We start from the raw sequence: 25,432 nt of genomic DNA, 5'->3' as shown, positions 1-25,432 counted from the left end.
CTGTCTCCTTTCTTGTTCATTCTAATTGCGGAGGTTCTAGGGAAATTGATCCACATAGCAGATGATAGGGGGCTCATTAGAGGCTGGAGAGTTGGGAGGGTGGAAACCCCCCTCACTCACCTACAGTTTGCTGATGACACGATTCTATTTTGTGAAGGCGGTAATGTGAGCTTGATCAGGAACTTGAAGTTGGTGATACAACTGTTTGAGCAAATGCCTAACTTGAAGGTTAACCTCGGGAAAAGTTGTATAGTGGGGGTGAACCTGGAGGAGGGAGAGCTAAGGGAGAGTGTTGAACTGTTGGGGTGTGAAGTTTCGGGGTGGCCGTTGAACTACTTAGGGTTGCCATTAGGTGATAATCCCATGCGAGAGAGCTTTTGGAACCCGGTGGTGGAAAGGTTTGAAAAAAGACTGGTATCCTGGAAAAAAATTACCTCTCTCTCAGTGGAAGAATTACACTAATTAAGGCCACGCTTGCTAACTTACCCATCTTTTTCTTATCGGTGTTTAAAATCCCAGTGAAGGTCGCTAACAGATTAGAGAAGTTTATGAGAGATTTCTTGTGGGAGCCAGGAGAGGAGAAGAGGGATCATAGAGTTAGCTGGGAGATAGTGTGTAGGAGTAAGTCTTGTGGTGGTGTGGGGCTTGGGAGTATCAGGAGAAGGAATATGACTCTGTTGGGGAAGTGGTTGTGGAGGTTCCCTATGGAGAAGGAGAAGCTATGGGCTAAAATAGTGGCAAGTATACATGGGCTGGAGGACAATGGATGGGACACTGGAATCAGAGCTAGAACCACAAGCAACTCTCCTTGGAAAGCCATTCATGACCTGCTACCAGTTTTCTTCCCTAATATCAGGTATGACTTGAATTCCAGTAATTCCATAAAATTTTGGGAACAAACCTGGGTGGGGAGCGCCCCTTTAAAGGATCAATTTCCTTCTTTGTATGCTCTATCTGATTTGAAAAATGAGCCGATCTCGTCTTTCATCACCCCGTCCTCTTCCACTTTTGGGATTGGGTGGAACTTGGGTTTAAGAAGGGATTTGAGGGACTCGACCTTGACAATATTTCGAGCCTTATTGCACTTCTTGATAATGTTGTCTTAGACCCCACTAGGGAGGACTCTAGAATTTGGACACCTACCCCCAATGGCATCTTCTCTTGTGCCTCGTTCTTCAAAGTCTTAAGTCAGTCCACCAGTCCTACCTTCCCCCCTTTCCCTGTTGGTGAGGTTTGGTGCAAAGCAATACCTCCTAGGGTTGGTAGTTTTTGTTGGGAAGCCTATCTGGAAAGAATTAACACTGGTGATCTACTCCAAAAGAAGAGACCCAATACTTGTTTGTCACCTCAGTGGTGTGTTCTATGTAAAGCGGATGGGGAGATTGGTTTTCACCTACTGGTGTCTTGCCACTTTGCGAGGTCAATTTGGGATTGGGCTTCCTCCTTATTTGGACGCAGTTGGAATCCCCCATCAGACTTGCAGGGCCTTTTCTCCCCCACCTTTTTCAGGTGGCGATAAAAAGGGGAAGGATAATGTGGAGAGGACTAAGGGCTGCAGTATGTTGGACATTGTGGGAGGAAAGAAACTCCAGGATATTCTCAGAAATCCAAAGAGGAGCAGCAGATCTGAAGGCTATCATACATATTAGGGCGGTACAGTGGCTGAAATATTTGAAACTATTCACAGATTACACTGTGGATGACATGTTGAGGAAGTGGGGTGAAATTGCAAATTGCACACAGACCAAGTCAGTAATGAAAGTGGTTTGGACTCCCCCACCTAGAGGATTCTTGAAATTAAACGTTGATGGATGTAGTAGGGGAAATCCAGGGCAATCGGGGATTGGAGGTGTTTTTAGGGACGAAAATGGGGTCATCTTTGCTATGTTCTCAGGCCCAATTGGAGTGGGTGACTCCCTTACAGTTGAGATCCTTGCAGTTATGGAAGGAGTCCGAAAAGCTAAGGAGTTGAACATCAAGAAACTCATAATTGAAGGGGATTCAGAGGTGGTGATAGGATGGTTGTCTAAAGATCAAAATGGGTTATGGAAGTATAACAATGAGAGGAGGAAATTCATGTGGCTGGTGCGGGAGATGGAAGTTAAGACATGTTGGGTTAAAAGATCGGCTAATTCGCTAGCTGACGGTTTAGCTAAACAAGAGGCAGAAAAGGATTCACTGTTTTGGGCTAAGATGTAACTTTAGTGTATTCTTTTCTCTTTTTCTTCTTTTTTCTTTCTTTTATGAGGCTCTTAGTGACTCTTGGAAGATAAGTGTGTTTATCTTCCTCCTGTAAATTTTCTACTGATGATTAATGAAAGTGTTATTGATAAAAAAAAAAATATTCCTTCTTATTTAAGTTTGCATAGAAACTAAAAGCCAAGACATGACCATGCTGTTTTCCTGGTTCCATCTGCCATATTCAGCACTCCTAGAATGTGGTTCTTTGATTCTCCCATTAATATAACCTATCTTTCCCCTTGCAGTGATGTACAGCTTGATCCCTCTTGACCACTCTAAATAATTTAAACCATCAAGAGGAATAACAGCCATGGGAAAGGATAGGTCCACACCCCCATTCATTCCATTCAGCATTGAGGAAACACCGGATGTAGCAGAATCTTCACCACTCATGATTTCAGATTCAAAAGCAACTCTTAAATGGGATACACAGCCTTGAAGAAATTCAACACTGAGGGGGAACAAAAAAAAAGTTTTCTTCAGAAACACACCTTTTGTAAAAACACAGGGGCTGTTACAGCACTGACAGGTCATCCCTTGACTTACAAGCTCAACACAAGTGTTGCCACAATGCATACAGGTCACCTCTTGACCTACGCATCAACAAGACTGTTGTTACTGCAAGTACTGGTCACTTTCTGACCTTCAGTTCACCATAAAAGCTGCTATTGTAGCACACAAGAGGTACTGGTCACTTTCTGACCCTCAGTTCACCATAAAAGCTGCTGTTGCAGCACACAGAAGGTCCTCACGACCTATAGTTTTACAGGGATCAGTCGACCCCACAAAAAAGGAAAGAAAGAGGTGCTGATCACCTCACATCCAATCGGCAGACCTAGTACAGGTTCTGCCCTGGCACACGACCAGAAAAAAAAGGTAAGAGAGAGAGAGAAAAGTTACTTCAGTGTGTGAGATCTTCAATCAGCCGAACAGCAGATGAGGGTGGCAGATCTGGAAATCTGGTGTGAAGAAGAAAAAAAACTGTTAACTTGACTTCTCCTTCCAGATCTGATAGTCCCGCTCTGATACCATGTTATGCAGGAGAGAAGAATGGAAGAAGAGAGAAAAGAGAGAGAAGAGAAAACTGAGAGCAAAAGATGCTGCTGGCGGCGCAGCTTTTTTAATATATATACACTAGGGTTACAGCAACTAAAATAAAAAAGAGTAAAAGTACAATGGTACCCCTGCGGTATACATAGGAAAAATAACAGCTGTTAACAAGAGGGAAATTAAATGGCTAGCTAGGGGGCTGGAAATCCAATTTCAGTGGGTGAAGAGAACAGCAAATACATTTGCACAGATGCTTTGGCAACGCAGGGGGTGAGAAGGGACCAAATGTTTTGGGCTGTATTCTAAGTTTTTTTGTTGTGCTCTCAGAGAGTTAAGCCTTTTTATCTCTCTCTGGAGTGCTGTAACTAATTTTTTTATTAATCTAATGAATTCCTGTTTATATATATATATATATATATTCAGTATTATTGTTGCTTCTTGCAGATTTCTACTAAGTTGTTATTCACTCTTTAATGAAGGTTTTTGCTACATTAATAGGAAATCTTAGACTATTCACATGTCCCTGGACAAGCTGTGCTTCATCGTGGTCGTCACCGGCATGGTGCTAGAGCCACAACATCTGGGCATAGGATCAACTTACTTCTATGGTGCAGAAGGTATTTTATCCTTTACATCTTTATTGCCTTCTATATCCTTGAGTTGAAACATCCTCTCAGCTTCGGTAGCATATATTTTTCAACAAATTATAATTTCATCCTAATCAAGCTATTTGAATTTGTTATTCGTCTGTGATTTTTATATAACTTGGTGTTCTATTTCTTTTAATTTGTACCACAATACAGTGCATCATTACTGCAGGTGCTTAAAACAACAGTTTGCACAAAAACCAGGGGGGGGGGGGGGGGCGGGGGATGAAAAATGAAGAATGGATAAAAAGTATGTATTCCTGCTAGCTTAAATTACTTGAAGGTAGAAGGTGGAGTTATCTTGTAGAGACATTCTTAATTTTACAGAAGCTTCTTTCTCTAGCCTTTCATCCTATTTTTGTCTCTCTTGCATCAAAGCAGCAGAGAGGAACAGAAAAACAATGGGAAGGAATGGTCCAATATAATAGATGGCTATGTGCAATAGGACTCTTATTTACAGATCAGATTTTGGCTCTTCCACACATGAAGACCTTGATAGATTTTCTTTGGGAGGGTTTCTGGAATATCTTACATCTTAATGATATATAGATAATTAACTTATTGTATAGACACTGCTTTTGTTCTACTTTTGTTTTTCTGGTGTTCTGTATGTTCTATATTCTCCTTTTTTTAATAAGATTTTGACTTTCTTAACACCTGATGGTGCCACCCAAGGCACAAATGTGCACACACAAGAGAAAGATGAAATAATTTGAGTGCTTAAAGAATGAAACTCTCAGCTGTAATAATCATGTGATCAATCAACCAGAACTCATTCTTGGACTAGTAGCATTTGAAGCATTATCTCCTTCAACAAGTGAGATTGTGATTTGACAAACTAGAATATAACGGTTGAAGAGAGTTAAACTTGAGAAAACTCTTCCTAAGGCCAGTGATTTAAAAGACACACCACTTTCAAAAGACATGGCCTGGTGTACCTTGCACCTCAGCCCACGCGTGCACCTTTTTCATTTTTTGTGCTTTTTGGTGTTTTTTAATCATTATGGTTGGGTCGGGGGCTTTGCCCCTGGACCTCGACCAAGCCCCTTGAGGCAAGCCCAGACAAAGCCATGTTAGGGTCTTAAAATTCTTAATCCCTAAAAATTGATTTTATAGTTTTAGTTATCTTTTAAAAATGTCAGTTGGGAGTGCAGGAGGGCTGCTAAGCATGTGGGATCTGTCGGTTTGTAGCTTGATCTCCTCTCACATTGGAAACTTTTTGGTTTCTCTAGTTCTGAAATTTGCAGATGGGAATATTTGTCAAGCCACAAATGTTTATGGTCTACTGATCGAAATCTACGGGAGGAGTTTTGGGAGGAACTGGCTGTGGTGAGGGGAAATGTGTCTTATCCATGGGTTATTGGTGGTGATTTTAATGTCACTTTGTCTGCTGAAGAGAAAAATTCCAGAGGGAGAAGATCCAGGGATATGGCTCAGTTTGCTGACTTCATCAACAGATTTGAATTGATTGATTTACCTCTCCATGGTAGTCGGTTTACTTGGACCAATAATCAAGATATCCCTACTCTTGTGAGATTGGATAGGTTTTTGGTTACTTCTAATTGGGATGATCTCTTTCCTAACTTTAAGCAGATTGCCCTTCCTAGGCCAGTTTCAAATCACATTCCAATTCAGCTAGCCTGTGGTGCCAAAGATAGAGTAAAAGCCCCTTTCAAAATGGAGAATGCTTGGTTTGAAGATGCTAATCTTACTCCTTTGTTGAAGACAGTGTGGGAAGAACTATAGGTAATGGGATCCAGCTCTTTCATTCTGGCAAAAAAATTGGGTGCCATTAAAGCAAGGTTAAAGATCTGGAAATTGGAGAAAGGCATGAACTTAGAAACGGAAAAGAAAGCTCTTTTGAGTACCATAAAGGAAATTGGTTCAACAGAAGAGTTGGGTCCTTTATCAGAGGATGTAGATTGAAAAGATCTCAGGCGAAGTTGAAGTATGATAAATTGGCCGTGACGGATGAAATCAAATGGAGACAAAGATCTAAAGTGATTTGCCTAAAAGAGGGGGATAGAAATGTGTACTTCTTCCATAAAATGGCAAATGCAAGAGCCAGAGCTTTCGTAATTACTAGGTTGGAAGGGGAGGGTAGGGTGGGGGAATCTGAGGCAAACATGAAGACAGTGGCAACCAGCTTTTATAAAAAACTTTATAAAGAATCCTGGTTCTTCAGACCATTTCCTAGGTCCCTTCCCTTTAAACAGTTGAGTGATGTGTAGTCCACCTTCATTGAAAGACCTTTCATGGAGGAGGAAATAAAAGCAACAATTAAGATGTTGGCAGATGAAAAGTCCCCGGGGTCAGATGGACTTACAAATCTTTTCTATATTAATGTTGGGACTTTGTGAAACAGGATATTCTTAATGTCTTTCATGGCTTTTATGAGAGAGGTTCTTTGCAGAGGAGTTTAAACACTACCTTTATTACCCTTGTTCCGAAGATTGAAGGTGCAGTGAACATAAAAGATTTCAGGCCGATTAGTCTTCTGCATATCTTCTATAAAATCTTAGCCAAAGTCCTTGCTGAGAGAATGAAAGGGGCTCTAGGTAGTGCTATCTCTAACAATCAAAGTGCCTTTGTTTCGGGTAAACAAATGCTTGATTCAGTTCTGATTGCCAATGAGCTAATTCATTCAAGAAGAAGAGAAGGTTCCCCAGGGCTGATCTATAAACTTGATATTGAAAAGGTTTATGATCATGTCAACTGGAGATGTGTTGATCTTATGTTGCAACAGATGAATTTTGGGCAGAAATGGAGGAACTGGATAAAAGTATGTATCACCTCTCCAAAATGTTTAGTCTTGATTAATGGACAATTTGTAGGCTTCTTTGATAGTTCCAGGGGTCTTAGATAGGGTGATCCCCTATCTCCATTACTATTTATATGTGTAATGGAGATCCTCACTTTGGTGAGTGGGAAGGTTTTGCAATTACTTTGGAGGGGGAGAAGGTTAACATTCTCCAATTTGCAGTTGATACTTTTTTTGTGGATGCTTCTCCCTCCCAAGTGGACTTAATTCTTGAGATCTTCTCTTGGTTTGAGGTGGTTTTTGTCCTTAAAGTCAATTGGAATTGTCAGCAAGATATGATTTGCGGCAAATTAAGAAAGATATGATTTGCTGCAAATTTAGAAAGATTTGATTTGATTGATTATAGATTTGATTTGATTACAGATTTGAATAAATTTAGGAAAGATTAGATTTGAATAAAATTAGGAAAGTCATATCCTAGGATTAAGGGAAAGATTTAATCAATCCCTAATTGAGAGAGGTTCTAGGAGTAATTGAGAGAGATCCTAGGAGTTTGTCTCTCCCATCTTTTCTTATTTAAGTTGTATGCTCAACATGTTTTATCAACACATTATCAATACAAAAGCATTTCTTCTACTCTCCCTCTTCATTTCTTTTTCTCTTCCTCTTTATTTTTCCACATGGTATCAGAGCTTTAGGGTTCGATCATGAATTTTAAGGCCGCCATGGTTGGCTCTGGTTCAGCCTCTTCGGATGCTACCAGTGGTGTGACATCTTTGGAGGGAGGTATTCAGTCAGCAGCCATCTCTCTTTCTGACAATTCTCTTCAAATTACCATTCACAAATTGAATGGAAAGAATTATCTTGAGTGGTCTCAGTCCGTGTGGTTGGTGATTGACGGCAAAGGGAAACTCGGCTATTTGAATGGCGAAGTTAAACCGCCAACCACTGATGATCCAAAGTACAGGCAGTGGCGTTCTGAAAATTCTATGGTTACCACCTGGCTGATCAACTCTATGGATCCTGTGGTTGGAAAACCATTCATGTTCCTGCCGACTACTCGTGATGTGTGGGAAGCTGTTAGGGAAACCTATTCAGATCTGGACAATCATTCACAACTGTTTGAACTGAATACCCGAATGTGGAAGAAAAAATCAGACAGTGACAACAAGTCAGGGGGAGATGTCCGCGCGCTTCAATTTAGCAATTCGGATCCAGGGCAGCAATCATCCTCGGAGACTCTTCCTTTCACAAAGGAACAAATAGAGCACTTATATAAAATGTTTCAATCTCAATCGTTAAGAAACTCTAACCCATCCTGCTCTCTAGCCCAGTCAGGTAATTTTTTCACTACAGCCATTGCTTGTACCAAATCTAATGGCTCCTGGATATTAGATTCAGGTGCCACTGATCATATGACCGGCACTTCACAATTCTTCTCTTCATATACACCTTGTGCAGGGAGTCAAAAGGTTAAAATTGCAGATGGTTCCTTTGCTACTGTTGTTGGGAAAGGAACTGTGTCTATTTCTCCTTCTCTAAACCTTAAATATGTTCTACATGTTCCTAACCTATCATACAATCTCTTATCTGTCAGCAAAACTAACCCTTGATCATAATTGTCGGGTTAATTTTTGGTCTTCTTGTTGTGAATTTCAGGATTTAACCTCGGGGAAGATGATTGGGGGTGCTAAACTGGATGGTGGCCTCTACCTCTTTAATAAAGGATCAACCTTTGGAAGGCAAGACCGACAGACTTGTTTAAGCTCTATCTCTGTTTCTAGTGACAGTGAAGTTTTGTTATGGCATTATCGGTTAGGACATCCTAGCTTTCAATGTTTAAAGCATCTATTTCCCAAGTTATTCATGAATAAAAATCATTCGTGTTTTAAGTGTGAATCTTGTGAATTAGTAAAACATCATCGTGTTGTTTTTCCGTCCCAACCATATAAAAAATCAAAACCATTTACCATGATTCACAGTGATGTTTGGGGTCCTTCTAGAGTAACAACTCTTTCTGGAAAGCGTTGGTTCATTACTTTTATTGATGATCATACTAGGGTCACTTGGGTTTTCCTTTTAAAAGAGAAATCAGATGCTGAAACTGTGTTTAAAACTTTCTATATCATGGTTCAAACACAATTTCAGACTCAGATTAAAATTTTTCGAAGTGATAATGGAAAGGAATTTTTTAACAATGTGTTAGGGAATTTTTTTGCTGAGAAAGGAATTGTACACCAAAGTTCGTGTAATAATATACCTCAACAAAATGGGGTGGCTGAAAGGAAAAACAAACATCTCCTTGAAGTTGCTAGAGCCCTAAGTTTTGTTTGGGGAGAAGCCGTTTTAACAGCCACTTATTTGATTAACAGACTGCCTACACGAATTTTGGATTTTAAAACACCCATACAGGTTTTCATTGACTGTTTTCCAAACTCTCGGCTAATGACAAACATTCCCTTAAAAATTTTTGGAAGTGTGGCCTTTGTTCATAACCATGATCCTAAATGTTCAAAACTTGATACAAAAGCACATAAATGTATTTTTGTAGGCTACCCCACTAATCAAAGAGGTTACAAATGCTTTGGTCCAATTTTGAAAAGGATGTTTGTGACTATGGATGTCACATTCTTTGAAGGAACCTCATACTACAGACACTCCCATCTTTAGGGGGAGAGCAACACTAGTGAAGATGGTCTTTTAGATGGTTCTGATTTAATGTTTGAACTTGTCCATAATGATATTCCTCACAACCAGTCACCGAAAGAAAGCGAGGCAGAAAATACAAAATCAGTGGAAACAAATGAATTAAATATTGAAAATGAACAACCTTCGGTGATGCCATCTCAAAATAAAAAAGCTGAAACAATAGAGATGCGTGTGAAACAGTATAAAGGCCTTGTATATTCAAGGGAACATCTAGCATTGAAAAGGAGAGGCACTATTCCGCAGCATCAACAAGAATCTGATTTGAGGGTGGATCATGAAATTCATGATAATTCTCCAAAGATACCTGAAAATATTCCTCTAGGTAATTCTAATTCTTCCAGTCAGCTTGATCTTCCCATTGCTCTTAGGAAAGGTGTTAGGTCTTGTACAAAACATCCTCTGTCAAATTTTGTATCTTACAAAAATATTTTACCTTCATATTGTGCCTTTATTTCACAAGTGTCTAGTGTATCCATTCCTAACAGTATCTAGGAGGCTCTAAATGTTCTTGAGTGGAAAGAAGTTGTTTTTGAGGAGATGAGAGCTTTGGAAAAGAATGTTACTTAGGAGAAAGTGGATCTGCCGGATGAAAAGACAGTTGTTGGATGTAAATGGGTGTTCACTCTGAAGTACAACTCAGATGGATCCTTGGAGAGATATAAGGCTCGGCTAGTAGCTAAAGGCTTTACTCAGACGTATGGAGTGGACTACTCTAAGACCTTTTCTCCAGTGGCGAAACTAAATACAGTTCGAGTACTCTTATCTGTTGTAGCCAACCTTGACTGGCCACTGAATTAGTTGGATGTGAAGAATGCCTTTTTGAATGGAGACTTGGAAGAAGAAGTATATATGGAGCCTCCACCTGGTTTCACTGAGAAGTTTGGAACTAAGGTATGAAAGCTAAAAAAGTCTCTATATGGACTTAAACAATCTCCCAGAGCCTGGTTTGAAAGATTCACAAGGTTCGTTAAAAATCAAGGATATAGTCAAGGACAATCTGATCATACTCTTTTCACAAAAAGATCCACCAAAGACAAGGTATCGGTTATGATTGTCTATGTTGATGACATAATCTTGACTAGAGATGATATTGAAGAGATGAGCAAACTAAAGCAAAGCTTAGCCAAGGAATTTGAGATTAAAGACTTAGGCCAGCTAAGGTACTTTCTTGGAATGGAAGTGGCTAGATCAAAGAAGGGCATTGTGGTTTCGCAACGAAAATATATTCTAGACCTCTTGAAAGAAACTGGAATGAGTGGATGCAAACCTTCAGACACTCCGATAGAAGTTAAGGCTAAACTCGGAGAAGTTAAAGATGGTGTTCCAGTAGATGCAGGTAGATACCAAAGGTTGGTAGGAAGATTGATTTACTTGCCACATACACGTCCTGACATTGCCTTTGCTGTGAGCATGGTGAGTCAATTTATGCACTCCTCGTACGAAGAACATCTTGAAGCTGTGTATCGAATTCTTAAGTATCTAAAAGGCACACCAGGAAAATGACTCTTCTTCAAGAAAAATGAGAAGAGAGGGATCGAAGTGTATACAGATGTGGATTGGGTAGGCTCAATCACTGATAGAATGTCAACTTCGGGGTATCGCACATTTCTTTGGGGCAATTTAGTTACTTGGAGAAGCAAGAAGCAAAGTGTAGTTGCTAGAAGTAGTGTTGAGGCTAAATTCAGATCAATGGCTCAAGGAGTGTGTGAGGTTCTTTGGCTAAAGAGGGTGCTAGCAGATCTTAAGAGACCAGTGAGTTTTCCTATGAAACTGTATTGTGATAACAAGGCAGCTATCAGCATTGCTCATAATCTGGTTTTTCATGACAGGACTAAACATGTTGAGATTGACAGACACTTTATAAAGGAGAAACTCGAAGAAGGAATAATTTGCACTCTGTTTGTACCAACCACGCAGCAAGTTGCAGATGTTTTGACTAAGGGCTTGTTGAGACAGCCATTTGAACTTCAAGTTAGCAAGTTGGGCATGATAGATATCTTTGCACCAACTTGAGGGGGAGTATTAGCAAGATATGATTTGCGGCAAATTAAGAAAGATATGATTTGCTGCAAATTTAGAAAGATTTGATTTGATTGATTACAGATTTGATTTGATTACAGATTTGAATAAATTTAGGAAAGATTAGATTTGAATAAAATTAGGAAAGTCATATCCTAGGATTAAGGGAAAGGTTTAATCAATCCCTAATTGAGAGAGATCCTAGGAGTTTGTCTCTCCTATCTTTTCTTATTTAAGTTGTATGCTCAACATGTTTTATCAACACATTATCAATATAGAAGTATTTCTTCTACTCTCCCTCTTCATTTCTTCTTCTCTTCATCTTTATTTTTCCACAGGAATAAAAGTCAAATCATTCCAGTGGGTTAGGTTTCCAACTTAGCTGATTGTGCGGAGATTTGGGTGTCCAACTGGCATGTCAGATTGAGTCCCTTCCGGTTAAATATTTGGGTCTTCCTTTGGGGGACGAGTTGTGGGCTATCTTCAATTTGGGACCCGGTTATTGAAAGAATGGAGAGAAAATTGGCATCTTGGAATGCAAAATACCTTTCTTTTGGGGGTAGGGTGACTTTGATTAAGAGCACACTATTCAATTTACCTACCTATCTCCTCTCCCTTTTCCCTATTCCTAACAAAGTTGCAAGAAAGCTTGAAAAACTTCAAAGGAATTTTCTTTGAAGGGGTTGGGAAGAGGAGAAAAAAATTCATCTTGTTAGTTGGGATCAAGTTTGCCTCCTCAAGGATGAAGGTGGTTTAGGCATAAGGAAGTTGAAAACTTTTAATTCTGCCCTTCTCTATAAGTGGATTTGGAGATTTGTGGCTGAAAATGATGCTTGGTGGAGATCTCTCATTGCTGGTAAGTATGGGGTGGAGTGGGGCAGCTGGAGAACTAGGGACCCTCCTCCCAGTTGGGGAAATTCTCTCTGGAAAGGGATAATGAAGAACTTCTCTGTTCTTGCTGATGGGATCTCAATTAAGGTCGGCAATGGTAGTAGAACCAAGTTTTGGAAGGATTCTTGGTGCTTGGATGGCCCCCTTGCTGAATCTTTTCCTCTCCTCTTTCAGTGTGTATCTAACCAAGAGGCTTCTGTTGCTGAGTATTGCAGCTTATCTGGAGATTCAGTTTTTTGGTCCCCTACCTTTAGAAGGAACCTTTTCGACTAGGAGCTGGATGAGATAATGAACATGTTAACTATTCTTCAGACTCAAGAGGTTGATTTCTGCTCAGAAGATAAGTGGTATTGGAAGTGGAATCCAGATGGTGTTTTCTCTGTCAAGTCTTTGGATTCCAAACTTTGTAGAATGGGTGTTACTGATTTTCCTTGTCATAAGGTGTGGAATCCCATTAGCCCATCTAAATCCAACTTTCTAGTATGGACTATGGTTCTGAATAAATGTCTGGCTAGAGCTAATCTTCTGAGAAGGGGCATTCAGCTTTTGGACCTTTCATGCAGTTTGTGTGGGAACAATTCTGAATCTACTGATCATTTGTGCATTCACTGCCCGTTTTCTTCTCAACTGTGGAATCACTTCTTCGAATCTATGAACTTAAGATGGGTTATGCCAAGTCCGGTAAAGGAGCTTTTGTGTTGCTGGAATTTTAATGGGCTTAACAAGAAAAGAAAGATAGTGTGGAAGACTATTCCTAGTGCTGTCTTATGGTCCATTTGGTCTGAGAGGAATAGTAGGCTTCTGTAATAAGGCTTTAAGTCTTGAAGAGGTTATCCAGAAAGCTGTGGGCAAATTAATCTCTTGGGTGTCAGTCTCTTAGGAGTTCAGAAATTGTAATTTGTCTGTTGTTTTTCATTCCAGTTCTTGGTGGAATATGCAATTGCTGAATTGTTCAGTCGGCCTTTCTGGGACTGATCTCAGCTTGTTTGTGTAGCTTTTGATTCAATAAATATTACGTTACCTTTTTCCAAAAAAAAGACATTAGCAAATAGGGGAATCTACTCCTCTTTGGTTTGCTTGCTCACCGAAGCTCCGATGACCCTCTATTCAATTTTTTTGATAAATACCAAGAAAAATTTATTAATTAGAAGGGAAAAGATTGGGCAGCCTTGGATACCCCATTACACAGATAAGCAACAAGAAAACACAACAATAAGAATGACTAAATCATTACAAATGAGCCCAAAAGCACTGCATCCTGTAACCCCTTGTTTTGCTAGTTGATCTGCAATATTATTAGCTGACCTTGGGACCCACTGAAATTCCACCTGCCTATTACTTATCAATCTTTTGAGTTCTGATCTTTTTTATCTCATTCTGAAAGTACCTTTGAATCTCCTTTTATTATCAATTTATTGACTCCTATTTCAACAGCTTTTTGTATCCTAAATGCCATAGTATTCCATTCTGCTGTTATGGAGTCTCCTGGGCTAAGAGGGCAGGAATATAGTCCCAAAATTGCTCCACTGTCATCTCTCATCACCCCTCCTATTCCAGAGGGCCCTGGATTGCCCAAACCCAAACTGCTTCCCTCAAAATTTAGTTTAAGGAAGCCATTCACCAGTGGATCCCAATTTCCTCTTTGAACGAGAAGAAGTTGCTATTATCTTCCAGTTCTTGGTTAAATCATCATGACTAAAGTCTGTCTTAACCCCATGTACCACCCTTACCATAGGCCATAACCCCTTCTATCACAACTTCCTTGCTTCTTTTCTTTTCCTCAATGATTCTCAGGTTTCTTTCCTCCCAAATGGTCCATATGATTGCTTCCCTCGTACATCTCCACATTACCCCCCCTCTCTCTTTTTGGCCACCTGATAGTAGAAGGGTCAAAAACCTCTCCAGACTACCTGGAGTGTTCCACCTGCACTGAAAGGGCAAGAGATAAGAACATGATAAGCAGTTTCACCATGACATTCGCATAGGTAGCACCAGTTTGGGGAGAGGCACCATCTTGGTCTCTTTCTCTGTAATGTCACAAGTATTGATTGCCCCATGGAAGACCTCCCAACAAAAAGCACCTATCTTGGGGGGAATATGTCGACACCAAATTTCTTTACATGGGAAAGATAAAGGAGGTGGAGTGGAGGAAGTCAAAAACTCAAAGTCTAGAACCGGAAGTAAAAAACTCAAAGTCCAGAAATGATCATCTCCTTTTCTAGTGTCAAAGAAAACCCCATCAAGAATTTGCGAAAGATTTGATACAAGGTCCAACTCTGAATCTCTCACATATCTCTGCAGACTCAAATTCCAACCAAAACCGGAGGGAGAGGGTGAGAGAATAAAAAAATCTGAAACTAGTTTGCCTTTGAATGAAGATGGTGCATAAATAGAAGAAAAAGATTCCTTTAGGGGAGCTTCACCCACCCATAGGTCTTCCCAAAATTTAATTTTATTGCTTGAGTTGAGATCAAACCTGATTTGAGCTAGGAAGAGGGGAAGAACTTTGTGAATGGCTTTCCATGGAGAGGCACTGGACGCCCTACTAGAAACTCCAACATCCCAGCCATTCTCTGAGAGCCCATGAATGCTAGCCACCACCTTATGCCATAGTTTTTATGTTCCCGTGTAAATCTCCAAATCCATTTTCCTAGGAGTGCCGAGTTTTTCTCTTTCGATCTCCTTAAACCTAAACCTCCCGACTCTTTCCTTTTGCACACTACCTCCCATCTAATTAAATGATCTTTCTTTGCCTCCCCTGGTTCTCACAAAAAATCCCTCATTAGTTTTTCTAACCTTTTAATAATGGTTTGGGGCATGCGAAACACAGATAAGTAGTACATAGGGAGATTTGTTAAGGTGGACTTAATGAGTGTTATTATTCTACCCCCCAGAGAATAACACAACCAACTTCTTTTCAAACTTCACCACTGGGTTCCAAAAACTTAAAGATCTCGGGTTTTCTCCAAGAGGAAGACCCAAATACTTCAGTGGCCACTCATTAGACAGAAACCCTAATTCCCCCGCCCATAGATCTAAATCCTCCTACTCCAAATTGACCCCAACCACCACAACTCTTATTTAAATTGACCTTTAAATTCGTTGCTTTCTCAAAAAGACTCACCAACATCCTAACATTCCTGGCTCCTAACCCATCTTCATATTCACAAAAGATGATAATGTTGTCTACAAACTGTAGGTGAGTTATCACTACCCTATCCCTTCCTATCTTCCACCCCTTTAATAGTTCCACTTCATCGGCTTTTGAAATTGACCTGCTGAACACTTCTGCTATGAGAGTGAATAAGAAGGGGGAAAGAGGATCCCCTTGCCTCAAACCCCTAATGGCACCAAAAAAAATCTTTCACCACCCCATTCACCAATATTGAGAAGTGGCAAGATTGCAAACATCATTTTATCCATTTGCACCATTTAGCACCAAAACCACAATTCACCAAAGCTTCAAGTAGGAACTCCCAATCTACAAAATCTTAAGCTTTATCCAAATCCAATTTGCACACATTCATTGGCAATGAGTATTTGGTATGAGATATGCCTATCCTGAATGAAAGCCCCTTGGAACTGAGAGTTAATTGAAGGGAGAACCTTTTTTAACCGCAAAAATAGGACTTTGGCTAAGATCTTATATAGGCTGGTTACCAAACTGATTGGTCTAAAGACCTTGGGATGACAGGCTCCTGATTTCTTAGGGATTAAGGCAATGAATGTAGCATTAACACCTCTACTGATAATCCCTCTGATAAAATTCCTCAAAGACTTTCATCAAATCCCCGCTTAACCACTCCCAACAGTCTGATAGAAAGCCATATAGAATCCATCAAACTCAAGAGCCTTAATCCTATTCATAGAAAAAATAGCTTCCTTCACCTCTTCCCTATCAAATCTTCTCTCCAGTTCCCTCAGTGAAAATTCCACAGTTGGCCACTCCAAGCCTTCTAATTTCCATCTTCCTTGTGCTGATTTTCTATAGATAGATTTAAAATGGTCCGCAAATTCCTTTGCAATTTCCTCCTAACGTGTAATTGTGCCATTCTCAGAGCAAAGAAATGAAGTTCTTCCTTCTTCCATTCGCAACCTGATGTGTAACTCGCCCCCTATTTGATTTGCCAATGTTACTCAATCATTCATCCTAATAAAAGATAATCAAAAATTCAAAATTATAAAATTATTTTTTAGGGATTAAGAATTTTAAGAGCTTGGTCCATAGACAACTTGTAGAATTAAGAATGAAAGATGTAACATCTCATTAACTATTTGAAATAATGCGATTGACAAACAAATAAAGAAATTAAAAGTTTGACATGCTTGAATATGTTTTGTATGCTATTTATTTATTTTGTTTTTGCATTTTCACTTTGAATATGTTTTATATGTTATGTTTATGTATTTAAATTTGAGTTAATACTTAATAGGCTTTTTTTAATTAATACTATTTTTAATATTTTCTTAATTTTTTTTTGAAATTTTTACTTTTTTGTAATTTATTTTTTATATATTTTTTTAATTTTGTGCCTTGAGTGCAAAATGGTTTTTGCACCTTTTTTGTGCCTTGTGCTAAACACTGCTTAAGGCTCTGTTTGTTTGCAGTGCAAATCTGAACTGGATACAAATTGCGCACCTGGTTCAGTTTCCAACCTGATACAAATTTATACTTTTGGTCTCACTTGTGCTCACTGGCAGTACAAACTTTGCATCCTAAAGCTGATGCAAATTTGCACTACCTTACACCAATACTCTCTCGTATAAAGTTGGGATCAGATCATCTTGCTTCTCACCCCACTAAAACAAATAATCCTCCCATTTCCATTCTCCATATAAGGTGGGGATCACATCATTTACTTCTCAACAAACAAATAAGACAGTCAAATCTGAAGCAAAAGTAGACCAGAATTTACACTCACCCTATTTGCAGTCCCATGCATTTACATTAGTGCAAATGAAATTCGCACTGCAAACAAACTGAGCCTAAAGCACAAATCACCTGCTAGATTGTTCAATGGAGAGCTGAGAAACAAGTATTCTGGATTCCTGTACAGATTTGGAAGGATACCTTGGAGTTGAGAGTAGTCCAAAAGTCATATGTCAATATTTAGTTGACACTGACAACCAGAGCAACTTGTGCTGCTTTGGTGTTTTATATTGTTAACTGAGGTATAAAAGTACTGTTAAACAGGATATGTTGGATCTTTGTTTTTAGTAATAGTCATGCAATGATTGACACTTGACAGAAGTATCATACCATCTTCCTGGTCAGTAAATTTTGATATCTCATATCACCTTTTTCAAAAAAGAAAGAAGAAACTACCTGTCTAAATATGGAATAGGACATTGTGATGTCTGTTTATGCTGCATTTGGCATTCCTTATTTAGAAGGGAGATGAGTCCTTAAAATAAGGAATGCCAAATGCAGCATAAACAGACATCACAATGTCCTATTCCATATTTAGACAGGTAGTTTCTTCTTTCTTTTTTGAAAAAGGTGATATGAGATATCAAAATTTACTGACCAGGAAGATGGTATGATACTTCTGTCAATTGTCAATCATTGCATGACTATTACTAAAAACAAAGATCCAACATATCCTGTTTAAATTTTGACGAGTCCTTAAAATAAGGAATGCCAAATGCAGCCTTAATGTTATATTTATTTCTTAGGTTTTATTTATTTTCATGTTGTCCAAGGGTCCTTACATCTTTAAGCTGTTCCTAAGAATTTCACCATTCAGTTTGTTAGTAAACTTAAATTGCATTCACATCTTTTTGCAGTTCAGTTTTCCGAGAGCTGAAGAAGTATCAGAAGGATTTCTCTAGCTGGTGTGGAGAGTGCCAACGTGAGAAGAAGGAAAGGCAGCGTCAGTCAGTTGCTGCTAGCAAGCTGGTAAAGAACATTCTATATATCTTGATGAAAGTCACCAAATATTGTTGTTAAGGTTGAAATATTTATGCATTGGTTTTTGTGCAGGAACTTTTTAGGAGAGAAGGAGAATCAATGATCTAAGCTATAGCTTTTGTAATATATGCTGGGCGATTGTAAAATACAGAGGTCTCATCCCAGATGAAGAAACCAGAGCACTCTTGTTGGTAATGCATGGGGGAGATTTGTTTGTTTTCTTTTCCTTCAGTGCTTCATCTAGGTTGGAGATGACCGTAGATTCGAATTTGTCAAGTGAATGGCATGTTGTCCTATCTATTAGATGGCCCAGAATTTGCAATTTGATCATGTTTTGTTCCCTCTGTAGAAAAGCAAACTGTTGAAATTGGGTGATTGTAAGGATGACACACCTTTCAGTTCTTCCAAAGGCCCAAGGAGGGTTAGCCATTGCATTTCTACCTTGATTTTGTCAACATTTATAAATCCTTTGGTTGAAGCTGAATTTCCCTTACTATGTCTAAGAAACCCGGGTCTAAACGTTTCATGTGCACAAGCACTCTTCTCTGAATATCAAATCCTAAATTATTGTCAAACGATGTTGATATGTCAACCAAGAATTTGATCTCGTTTGAATGGAAATTGTTAGTTGGCATGATCATCGAAAAGCTAAAATCTGTGGACGAAATGGCTCACTATGGATGACTAGTCTTTAATCTATTAGAGCACTACCGAAAAATCAAGAAAAGGAAAAAAAAGAAACGAAGAAAAACTTATTAGATGGTGGCACGAGCCTTTTTCATGTGCAAAATAGGATAAATTGCACTCATCCTTCTTGCCGACCTTGTGACTTTCTCGTTGGCCACCCTTTCGGTCAAGGTTCAATATCGATACAGGCCTGTATCGGTGTTTTTTTTTATTTCGAATTTGGTTCAGAGGGGTCGGTTTAAGACCGGCTACCCTCTGAATCATGCTCTGACCCAAAACGCCCCCTGTAGGGGTGTATTGGGAAGGCCATGGTATGTAATGTATTGGCCAATATGGGCCGATACGTAATGATATTTTGAGCCTTACTTTCGGTAGCCAACATTAAACTAATTCACTCCTTGTGCACGCATTTTGCTAGAAACATACAAGGGATTTTTTTTTCTTATATCTTTTGTTATTTTGCTCCTCTTATGGGATTTTTGTTTTATTTCTTTAAGGGGCACTTTTTGTGTCTCAAGTAGAAGATCCTAGCTCTTTAGAAGATAAGACACATCAACAAGAACTGCATCAAGCTAAATGACGAGTTTTGAAGAGGTCTGGTGTATAGGCATATTTATCCGAAGGCAAACCAGGCGACTGATTGACTGGCACACGAATCTCTATTTGTTTCAACAGAGTTCGTTAATTTTAGTTTAGCTTCTTTTCCTTCCCCTCTTTTTTCTCTGTGTTGCTGATGTTTGGGGACGTGCTACCATGTCTTGTATAGTTCCTTTTGGTTCTATAAAAAAAAAAAAAAACTTGAGCTTGGCTCGGCTCGGTTCGAACTCGATTTTGAAAAAAAATATTTTATAACAATAAAAATTATATATAATTTTTTATTTTAAATTAAAAAAAATAAAATTAATAATAATTAATAATTATAATATTTTTATTATATATATTATTTTTTATAATTTTATTTTATATATATATTCGAGCCGGCTTGCAAGCATCATGAGCCGAGCTCTAATAGGTTCGAGCTTGGCTCGTTTAATAATCGAGCCACTGAATTAAGTTCGAGAAGCTTGTGAAAAGCTCGACTCGTTGTCACCCCTAATTAACTATCTTAAATTTTTGTTAAAGTTAGAATCATAAACACATTACACACGCATGGTTAGTCTAGCAATTAGGTTGGTTTGTTTTTCTTGTTTATTTCTTTTTGTTGCATTGGCTTCGTTAGTCTACAACATTGACCATATGGATATGCATGATATACCGTGACATGAAGAAATCAAACTCTGCATACGTGTGTATCTGTGTGTAATTTTGACTTAACAAAGTGTAAGATAGGTCAAGGTCAGTACCTAACCAGTGCAAAGCAATGACTCTCCAAAGCAATTAAGTTGTTTTTTTTTTCTTGTTTATCTCTTTTTGCTGTAATGACTTCTATTAATCTATGACATGAACTACGGGTATACATGATTTACAGTGACTTGAGAGATCAGGATTCTGCTTCTGAACCAGTGTTATGTTGCTCCTTTCTGAGATTCCACTAGAAAGATATCATGCGATTCCACAGCTATTATAGGGTTTGTTGGGGGACTGTGAAAAGCCTTGTGCTATTGTTGTAAATGGGGCAACCATCAAAATCTTTATTAGATACGTGATGCATAAAGCCAGAAACTAGTGTTGTTAGATTTAGACTGGATGTAAAACCCGAAAGCTCACTTGGTCAAAATTTACTGGTTTAAGCGACAATTTGATTGTTCCACAGTTCCACTATCCAATTACTGGATTTATTGGCTCACCGATTCTCCAGTTCACAGCTGGTTCAACTGTCCGGTCCATTGACAACTCGAGAGAAATACCACTTGTAGCTTGTAGCAAATAAAACACACTGAAGCTCTGCTGAAATTTGGACCAAATGCTTTTGTAGGAACAGCTGATTGACTGTTTATGCACACACTAGTGGGACAGGGACCTGCTGTTAGTGAAAGGCTTCTGAGATGTCAGGTGATGTCGACTGCAAGTCGCTGTAGATGTACAAGTTAGAACAGTATCTTAAGAAAGTAACCTTTTCATCGACAAAAAAAAGAAAGAATATTACAATAAAACATATTTCTGTATCACCCAAATTCTGGATGCATTGTTAAGCGATCCTACAGTTAGGGATTTAAACATTTTTCTCTTTTAATTCTCTTTCCAACTCCTAATCCTCTATAGGAACCTGAGGATACTGGGTCATGGTGTATGTATATCGAATTTCCCTCAGTATTACGAATACAACTGTAAATGATTTCAATCATAGTTTTCAAAACCGGATCGGACTGGGCGGTCGGATCAGAAAAACCGGGAACCGGTCAGGTCTGTTTTTTCCAAAAATCAGATTTTTTCTTAAAATCGTTGATTTTGATCGGCAAACCACTGAACCGGGCAGTTAATCATTCGAATGGTTTTGACCATTTTTTATTTTTTAAAATTTTTTTAATTTTTTGTCAGAATAGGCTGAACATTCAGTTCAAATGGTTGAACCGTTTGACCCGGTAACTAGACTCTGACCGGTTCGGTCTTCGAATCAGTTCTAAAAACCATGATTTCAACTCTTCTGCTCTTTGTTTGTTGCAAGAAAAAATTGCATCCTTTGCACCTTGCCCACATTACAGCTTTTAAAATTAATGGGTCAACCTACCTCACATCACATGCTCATTTCTACATCTACATGCATTGATTAAATAAGACACCGGTCCCAGTAGCAACAACAACATTATCCATAGTAGCTTTTCATTATGATACAAGAAACACTTCTCGATATCTTACCAAATTAACAATTTCATTAAGAAATTTTAATTCAATACTATCGTCTGCTTACATGTCTCCAGTGCTATATTCAGTTTACTCCAGAGGCCTTTGTAAAGTGATATGTACTGAGACTTTCCCATCAATATTGTGAATGAAAAATATCAGTTATTCAATGAGATCTATATGGTGAACCATGTACTGCATTATAAACGGAGGCTTCATAAACACAAAACATATTCTTTATTTATTTTTGGTATGGCATTAGCTTTAGTTTTGGAAACCTTTTCTACTATAGGGGGCCCCAAACACTAGTGCTTTTATTTTATAGGGTAAATTGGTGAGAACTCCCTTGAAATTTTGGACCATTGCTAAAACTTCTTCTAAAGTTTGCTAATTGCAGTCATTTCCCTTAAAATTTATGACACAGTTGCAATTAAATTCCTTTTGTTAGAATCCTCTAAAAAATGCATGAAAATGTTTAAAATATCAATGCAGTTATTATTGAGGCTAGTTTTTATAGAAAAAAATAATATAAGTTTTATGAAAATCAAAAGAAAAAGAGAATTTAAAGTTGTAGCTTTACCTTTAAGCAAATGATATGAAAAACAAATTTGGAAAACAAATCAATTTCAGAAAAGAGATGGAAAGGGTTTGGGGTAATGATTGTTATGTAGAGAAAACTTGAAAATAAACATTTTGGTTAACGCAATTGTATGAATGTTTTAATGCCTCTTTTTAGAAGATTCTAACAAAGGGGGGTCTACTTGCACCAATGTCTGAAAATTCAGACTTTACATCTTCGCCCCACAGCACATCCCCTCAGTGTCCCGATGATAGTACCAATCATCATCGGGAGATATTCCCAATAGATGGTGGGGATGTGCTGTGGGGCCTTACGGGAGCGGAGATGTGATGTCGAAAATCCATGGGAGGTAATTGCCATTAATAAATTCTAACGGGGGTTTCAGCAATTTATCCTATTTTATTTTATGTTGACTCAACTGCTTCACGTATTCCTTTCTATCTTGGTATGTGGGTCTTCAGTGGCTTTCCAAAAGGATGTTTATCAGACTCGAAACCCAAGTCATAGACTTGGGCTTCTATATCAATCTCACTAGAATTCCTCCCCAAATCTACTATTATATAATTAATAAATGGGCATGGATTATTTGGCACATAAAAAATCTAATTAATGATACCTTCATTGATTGATATGTTGAGTTTGAAATTCATGTGGTGAAGGTTTATCTTTGTGTACCCAAGGAATTCAATCTGATAAAAAAGAAAAATTCAAACATGTTCTTTGAAAAATAATGATCCATGTTGTTGATGGTCAGCGATATTAAACTTGAACTGTTTTTTAATTTCCCCGTCTGATGAATCTGCTGCATGGAATCTACTGATGTATAAAATTCAGTTAGTAAGATTTTCAACTAAGTTATCAAAGATAAAACAGTACTAGCTATCATACTAACAGTAAACTAGGACAAGGGTTACTACTGAATATTTCTCTTGTCTTGATAAGATTCCATAGATTAGATGATTAGCTGCTAGCTATTGGTATCACAAAACCCAATTGCACATACAATGAACAGTTAGCCCTACTGTCCTTTAGGATCTAAGGATCGAATATGGGATTTGGAGGTAGCTTTTGTCGTCTGAGCAATAGACCATATTCACTATACGAGGATTAAATAAAAGCTAAAAAGTGAAGCGGTGGTCAATTGATAGAAGTCCATCTATTAATTTCATCAACATTCAATCTGACCAAAAGCTTCTCCAGGCCGCCACCCACCCTCACCTAGCCCAGCCTGCTTTCTAAGAAAAGGCAAACTCTCTAGTCTCCACGGAGGCCCCAGCCAGGTCGGGGCCAACTTCATTCAACCATGAATCAAGATATTTCTCTAGGCTTCCCTGAATCTAGTCTCTATTTAGGAGTTTGAAGTATTGGGGTTAGTGAAACAGCCTATCACGTCAACACCTTGTCGTGGCATCCATTTTGACCTGCACCCACCAAAGACTCTAGGCTCTCGTTTGCAAATATATGCAAGTTCAACAAGTGGTGGCAGAGAAAAGAGTTGAGCCTGTTTGTCACATCATTTTCTCAGCTCATGTGGCATGTTTTGAGCTTTTTGGGCTGACAAGGATGGGCGCAAGTGGACATATGGGTTATGCCTGGTGTGACTTTCAGTCACTCGGGGAAGATCAAGGGGTTTCTAGATGCCCAGAATATATTGTTCGTTGTATTTGACTTGGCACTTTCCTTTATGTAATTAATTTCCTCTCAGATTTTTTTTTATCAAGCCTCTGGAGTCTGGACATCTTCTTGTCGTTGATAAAGATTCTGGGACGACTCTATAGTTTGAATGCAATCGCTTAGACTCGATGGTCGTTTGGTTTTTGTGTCCAATTAAGGCCACTGTGTGAGTCAAAGGCTCAATTATTGCTTTTATATATCCACACTTCATTTCACCTTAAGCCAAGCCACTGCTTTCTTTCTTTTCATTTACATGATCTTCAATTCGTTACCAAAGAGATTTGTATCCTAGAAATATGATCAAGTATACGGGTGAAATGTTTCCCTATAATGATCACAAATTTCTTTAGCCAAATCACTCCCCCCATTTATCTGAACAGTGTACCCCTCTGGAGTGAGAGCTGCTTGAATGGTTGTGAGCTTATAATAATATTGATTGATTGAGATCATCGCAATTAAATTAATATTCTTTTTCTTTTAAGTTAATTTCTACTTAAGAAAGAGCCATGAATTCAATAAAAGCGTTTGAATCAAGATGCAATATTTTGATATGATGATGATGATGATGTATTTCATCAGATAGATGGAAGGAGTGGAAAGAGGTTGAAGTTTCCGCGTCAGTCGACGCGAGAAGAGGAGCCGGCCAGAGTGAAAGCAAGGTGGCAGAAATTAAGAAACAGAAACGTCCGCAACCGGAAGTGAGGAAAGATTAAATAAGTTGGGTTCCTCCAATCCATTAATACTAGATAATATAGCGTGGTCGGTGGATACACGCCACGGATCTTTAGTCTTAAGTAAGACGGCATCCCAATTAAGCCACTGTAATTTCAATCTCCCATTTCCCTTTGTCAAGGCCGCGTTTGACAAATCTTTTTGTACGGCTTTCGAGCTGTTTAGAATCTTGAAAATCTGATTTAATAGAAAGAGATGCCAATACCTCGAATTCGGTTTCAAACATGTGACACCATGTAGGGGTGTTCACGGGGCGGGTTGGGTCGGTTTCTTGGGATTTTCCCAACCGACCCGACCTGGTCGGGTTAGCTAAGGTGGGAACCGAAACCGACCCATTGATAGGCCAACCGACCTGGTCGGTTTGAGTCGGGTTGGGTCGGTTTCGGTTTTGCTCCTGTACAAAGCCAAATAAAAATCTGAATTATTTGATAATTTGATATTCAAGAGTCCAAGATAAATTTAAATTTAATTCAGGTAAAGAATAAAATTAATAAATTCTTCATGTAAAAACAAGTATCAATAATGGGCCTTCTAGAGTAAAAAACTAGGAAAATCTAGGTAGGTAAATCAATAAAATAAAAATTTAGAAACCTTTTAAATTCTAATCTAGGTAAAAAACTAAAAAAGGACACCTAATTGAATTCTAATTGTAATTGCCTAATAGGCCTTTTAGAGTTCTAGTTCTAGTAGAAGTCTAAAAGTAGAAAACTATTAGGAATTACGAAACTACTCAAACTAGGAAGTAGGAA

At 38.6% G+C, this 25,432-nt stretch overlaps 1 protein-coding gene across 3 annotated transcripts in view; it reads left to right on the top strand.

Moving 5' to 3' along the window:
- LOC104613325 (2-oxoglutarate and iron-dependent oxygenase domain-containing protein CP2-like) overlaps positions 1-18,736 on the top strand; it is a 66,663-nt gene extending 47,927 nt beyond the window's left edge. For 2 of the 3 annotated variants that reach the window (XM_010281099.3, XM_088902937.1), the window contains 3 exons: positions 3,790-3,908; positions 18,106-18,217; positions 18,302-18,736. In XM_010281099.3, the coding sequence (XP_010279401.1) occupies positions 3,790-3,908; positions 18,106-18,217; positions 18,302-18,337 (267 nt within the window). In that variant the 3' untranslated portion in view covers positions 18,338-18,736. Of the gene's footprint in view, positions 1-3,789; positions 3,909-8,358; positions 8,381-18,105; positions 18,218-18,301 lie in introns of those variants that run through there. The other variant, XM_088902938.1, reaches the window with a different exon arrangement.
- The last annotated feature ends 6,696 nt before the right edge of the window (positions 18,737-25,432 follow it).

Source organism: Nelumbo nucifera, chromosome 4 (assembly GCF_055504915.1).
Source record: "Nelumbo nucifera cultivar China Antique chromosome 4, China Antique-T2T, whole genome shotgun sequence".
In the NCBI taxonomy this organism is placed as follows: domain Eukaryota; kingdom Viridiplantae; phylum Streptophyta; class Magnoliopsida; order Proteales; family Nelumbonaceae; genus Nelumbo; species Nelumbo nucifera.
Note: the sequence above shows the minus strand (reverse complement) of the source record. Positions and strands in the feature narration are given on the sequence as shown.